The sequence below is a fragment of the Austrofundulus limnaeus genome, unplaced genomic scaffold (genome assembly GCF_001266775.1).
Source record: "Austrofundulus limnaeus strain Quisiro unplaced genomic scaffold, Austrofundulus_limnaeus-1.0 Scaffold534, whole genome shotgun sequence".
Lineage (NCBI taxonomy): Eukaryota > Metazoa > Chordata > Actinopteri > Cyprinodontiformes > Rivulidae > Austrofundulus > Austrofundulus limnaeus.
This window is the reverse complement of record NW_013952936.1, coordinates 283931-288847: the sequence shown is the minus strand read 5'-3', so window position 1 is coordinate 288847 and position 4917 is coordinate 283931. Positions and strand designations below refer to the sequence as shown.

General features: G+C 42.2%; 1 protein-coding gene across 2 annotated transcripts in view; it reads right to left on the bottom strand.

Moving 5' to 3' along the window:
* Positions 1 to 3110: 3110 nt before the first annotated feature.
* The window catches only part of LOC106530581 (transcription factor SOX-5), a gene marked incomplete at its 3' end in the record, with an annotated part of 225596 nt that continues 223789 nt past the window's right edge, over positions 3111 to 4917 (bottom strand). For both annotated transcript variants that reach the window (XM_014026227.1, XM_014026228.1), the window contains 1 exon segment: positions 3111 to 3197. In XM_014026227.1, coding sequence (XP_013881681.1) covers positions 3111 to 3197 — 87 coding nt within the window.

Below are 4917 nucleotides of genomic sequence, written 5' to 3'. Positions count from 1 at the left end.
TAACCAGTTTCTAACAATGTAATACTTGTCACCGTGCTTGCACTGCTAATTAATGACCCTGGCTGTGCTGATAACTCCTCTTGGGTAAGGAGGAGAGAGACGAGGAGCAGCAGCGTGACAGACAGGAAGTAGTTTTTTTCATGGAACTTTAAAGAATCAATTACTATTAATAATTTAATTAGATAATCTTTAACATAATTTAAGTAATTGTTAAGCATATACTTTAACTAACCTCATTCAAARTAAGCTTTGACTTGTTGGAAAAGTTTAAAATCTTTCTGATTARCGGATCTGTCCATCCGTCCAACAAGCTGCAGATGAAACATCCAGTAACGCAGGGCGGGGTCAAAACTCCCGTCTCCATCACGTCGTCAGCTGAGGCCGTTATAAAAACCAGTTCTAGTAGAGGATTACCTCATTTCTTTCTCACATCAAGTCAAATACAGACCTTCTGATGATATCTGAACTGTTTGTTTTGTTACAATGACCTTGTTTTCCCAGTTTTTGTCATTTTGAGTCATCGCACACTGCTCTGCAGCTCACTTCCTGTTTCACTTTGTTGGTTCCTTTGGGATCTTGGTCACTTTTTGACTATTTGTCACACCATGTTTGTGTTTGTAAGCAGTGGACGTGCAGCCTTTTTGTAATGACTTCCCTCAGTGTAGAAGCAGTGCTTTCTCTTGACTCGTCCCTGTTCTCTGCTTGGACTGCCAAGCTGGTTTCTTTAAATGCTTTTAGACCAAACCGTTCTGAGGAGCGTTAGGACTGTTAGTCCCAMTATAGAATGATGTGATTGCGCAAGAGTCGACGGTTATTTCTGCACRTGACTTTCACCAGTGGAGGACTCCCAAGTTGGAGCTGATGTGTTTGTTCAGACCAGTCACATCCCGTTACATCATTCACAAGYCCTCATTAAGATATAAAAGCTCCTGCTCTCAAATCAAAACACCAAACTGTAGTTATAAACACAGCAAATGGCTGCAGYGTTGGTTTCTGCCTCCTGAGCGTTTGACTTGGTCTGACACGTGTGTGCAGTTTAAAAACACATTTAAAGCTTTAAGGTAGTTTATTTTTCTTCTGAAAGGTGGTTTGAGCCTRAAAACTGGGAGAAAACAGCCAAATTCAGCCTCACTGGATTCAGTGTTTGCAGTTGCCATTAGAAACTCTTCATTTTTGTTTTTTTTTAATCGAGGCATGTATCGTGCGTGTTTGTGTGGATTGTAATCACCTTGGTAGCAACGGATGACTTAATCTGCTGATATATGCTGTAAAAATTCAAATCTGAACCAGTTTTTTATTAATTATTATTGATTATTGGTGAGGTTTTTAAACATTTAGGTGTTTTTGTCAGAGAACTTCAATGCAGGTGTTGAAATCCAGCTGTAYGGGTTTGAGATGCTGCATTGACTATTTTGAGACTAAATTTGTCAGATTTATTTTAGTGTATGAAAAATTTAAGATTTAGCTACCAAGGATTTAGCACACAAAGTGGAGGTGATATTGTTTTTGTACTGTTCATTCGTTTTTTTCAGTGACTTTTAATCAACTCTAACACAAACGGCTGCACCGATCAACATGAAATTTGTCAGGACTGTAGGTGAGTCTGAGCTACACTGAGCCAGCCAACAGTTTTATGATAGACCCCATATTTGAGGAGGGGGCTCCATCTGAAAAGGGGGGGGGCATACAAAAATGCACATAACTCAAATCTGTACAACATAAGAGCTTCAGAGTCTTTTTATTGTTTAGCTCTGATTAAGGGCTATTCATCGACCCCTGTTCTGTTGAGTTCTGGTGCATTAGTGCTTTGCAWATGTGCAGGGAGTCATAAATGCAGTATCTAGTTAAAATTGTTTAAAATCTTAAATGTTTTGAGCAGTTTTGTAAAAATATGTAAAAACTCTAATGTGGTTTGTGAAGAAGGTGTTTAAAGATGCACCTCTCACACTTGGCTCTCTACCGGAGCATGTTTAATGCCGATGACACTACGGGCAGGTTTATTATCACACTGGAGTTTGAGTGAGTGGACGAGCCTCGCAGTGGGGGAACCACTCTTTTACCAGAGCTTCTCCTCGGCGAGGCCAGCAGAGCAGGAGCTGCTGCTTCACAAGCACTCTGTTTAAAGCTCTTCACTGGAATTCGATGTGCAAGAGATGCGCCGACGGTGCGGGAGCAGCAACGCCGCTTCGCTTCAGGCGTGAACCCTCGTACGTGCACGGCGCGCACGTTTGGCTGGGCCAAGCGGGACGCCCCTGCACAGAAATGTCAGCGCGGCAGGGAGCTGGGAAAAAAGGGTTTGATCAATGGAGCTCCCCTCTCAATGGCCACGCTGCTCTGCAAAGCTCTTTGATTACATATTGCTTTGCTTCCTAATGAARCTCAATTACTTAAAAAAACGGCAGCTTGGTGTTACGGCGAATAAAAGCTGGTCTCTACTTCTCAGCTTTTACCTCATTCATTGAAAAAAGCAGGTGCAGATGCATCGATTTGCTTCTTCAACTTTAATTTCCTTTACATTCACTTCATTTGAACTCATCCTGTCGTTRGGTCGTTTGTAAAACTTCCATCCAATTCCATTCTTGAAATTAGAAAAAAATTGAGTAAAATGAAGTATTTCATGAAGTCTTACCAAGTAAAATTTTCTTACTCCATTGGCAGAAATTTTGACTTAACTTGAGTCAAATTTTCAGACTAACAAGACAAATAATCTTACACATTCTGAAAACAAGATTATTATTCTTACACAATCAGCTCTTGTTTAGTAAACCAGTCTCAAAACAAGATCAAAAAGACCGTGTCAGATTGTGAATGAACCTTTTCCAGAAACACTCAACTGCATGTCTGCCTGATGGGAAGCAAGAAAATACACAAAATTTGAACAGTTTGACCATATTTTAAAGGTTAAGCCAGTTTGAACGGCGTTTGCAAATATCGCTGAGTCGCTCACTTCGGTTTTTTGTAATTCTAGAGCTGTATTTTGGATTAATGGGATGTTTTAGTCTGCCTGCACCTGAGAATTTAGAAAATAATCTGCATCTTTTGTTAAGCKAACAGACTGTTTGTGTGCCTTTTCAGTGGAATCAGTGTTACGTTCAGCTCTGAGGTCGTACCTTTAATTTCTCCGATGTGCCCTGAGCCCATGGCCAAAAGTTTATCCTTCCAGTCCTTTGACAACAGCCTCTCAATGCTGGGGGCCTCTGTTTAGAGGAGGGATGGGAAGGGTAAGGAGGGAGGGAGAGAGAGAGAGAGAGAGGGGGGATTCAGATGGCTGGCCAACATGACAATAAAGCTCATTTAAAGTCCATTTGCTGTAATAAAGGCAGCGGCAGCTCAGCCTAATGGCCGCATCAGCAGGAGAGATGGGGAGAGAGCGGCGGAAGGAGAGAAGCTGATAATCGAAAAGAGAGCAAATCTGAAAAACAAAAACAAGTGAGCAAAAGGGAAAGGGAGCGAGAGAGACAAGTGGAGGACGGAGGGAGACAGACAGAGAGAGGCTTTTTCCCCCTCTCACCTGCTGCTAGAGAATCATTAGCCCTGTGGGCCCTGAGACAAAGAGGGCCTTAATGCACCCGCCACAATGGACACATTATCAGCTAGCGCTTTGTTTTCAACACACACTTCACACAGTCCCTTACACACTCGCAGAATCCCTAATTACAGTCCTAACTATGCTCACATTTGTGCACAAATGTACACACACACACACACAGTGGGGGGGGGGAGTGGAAATGTCACACAGGAGAGCACATACACGAGTCTCAATTATTAATGTGTACACACGGACTGATAAAACTACTTTTCTTACATTTTATGATGCAGAAATTCAATTTTACATTAAATATTAGATAGATTTGCAACAATTAAAAGTGATTTTTTTATTTATTTTTTACAAAAAAGCCTGTTTAAGCTTAATCTTCACCCTCCAACAAAGGCAAAACCAGAACCGGACTGTTTTGGCGACGTCTTTGTGCTCCCAGCCAAGTGATCCTAACCCACACAAATGGTTATAATTAAGTTAATTTTAAAGATGCCGAGCTAAAAATTGGCCTGGTAGTAGCTGAGAGTCGTTCACAACAATCTGAGATTGATGCTGATGTTTCAGAATCAACAGGTTTAAATTAAAGTAGACATATGACGCTTTTAAAGTGCCTGTGACATCAGATTTTGTCATAAATTTGAACTCATTTTTGGAAAGACAACACTGATAACATGTTGCAAAACAAATTTCACGCCGCTGAGATGAACAGTTGTTGAGATATTTGCATGTAAAGCAACAGGAAGTGATGTCAAAGGGGAATGTCTACATGTGAGCAGAGTGTTGATAAAATGTCTGATGACACAGTCTGTAGAGAAGAATCTGTTTCTTTAGATCATTTTGAGTCTCTATCAGAGAGATGAAGAAGAGTCAGAGTTCAAACAATGTTAGAGAGCAGAGGTGTGGCCAGAACGAGAGAACGCGACAGCTAGCATTAGCATAATTGATGCTACATGGAGAGTGACCACAGCGACGCAGATAGTTACATCTCTGAACGTCTGAGGTGGAGGATTTTCACCCCCCTCCTCACCAGAGGCAGAGAGAGRCTTGATCAAGTCAGCTCAGTCTGGGACTGACTCATGTTGGCTCCCTGGGTCAGGACATGAAGCTCCAGCTCCAGCAGCCTCGGCTTAGCTGTCCTCCTCACACCACACCAGCACCGGACAGAGGAGCGCTCCGTGACAGCCTGACATAAAAAAAATAAAAGCATACAGCTGCAGCTGCTCACAAGATCGCTAGTTAAAATCAGGAATAAAAGTGTTGGGTCTTGTTTGACTGAAGTTCGGTCCGTTAGGGCTGCAGCTGCCCCCGTGTTTCTGCCTTTTTTCCCCCTTGTCCCCTCCCGCTGTGCAGGACGTACTGCTGGTGTGTGTGTGTGTGTG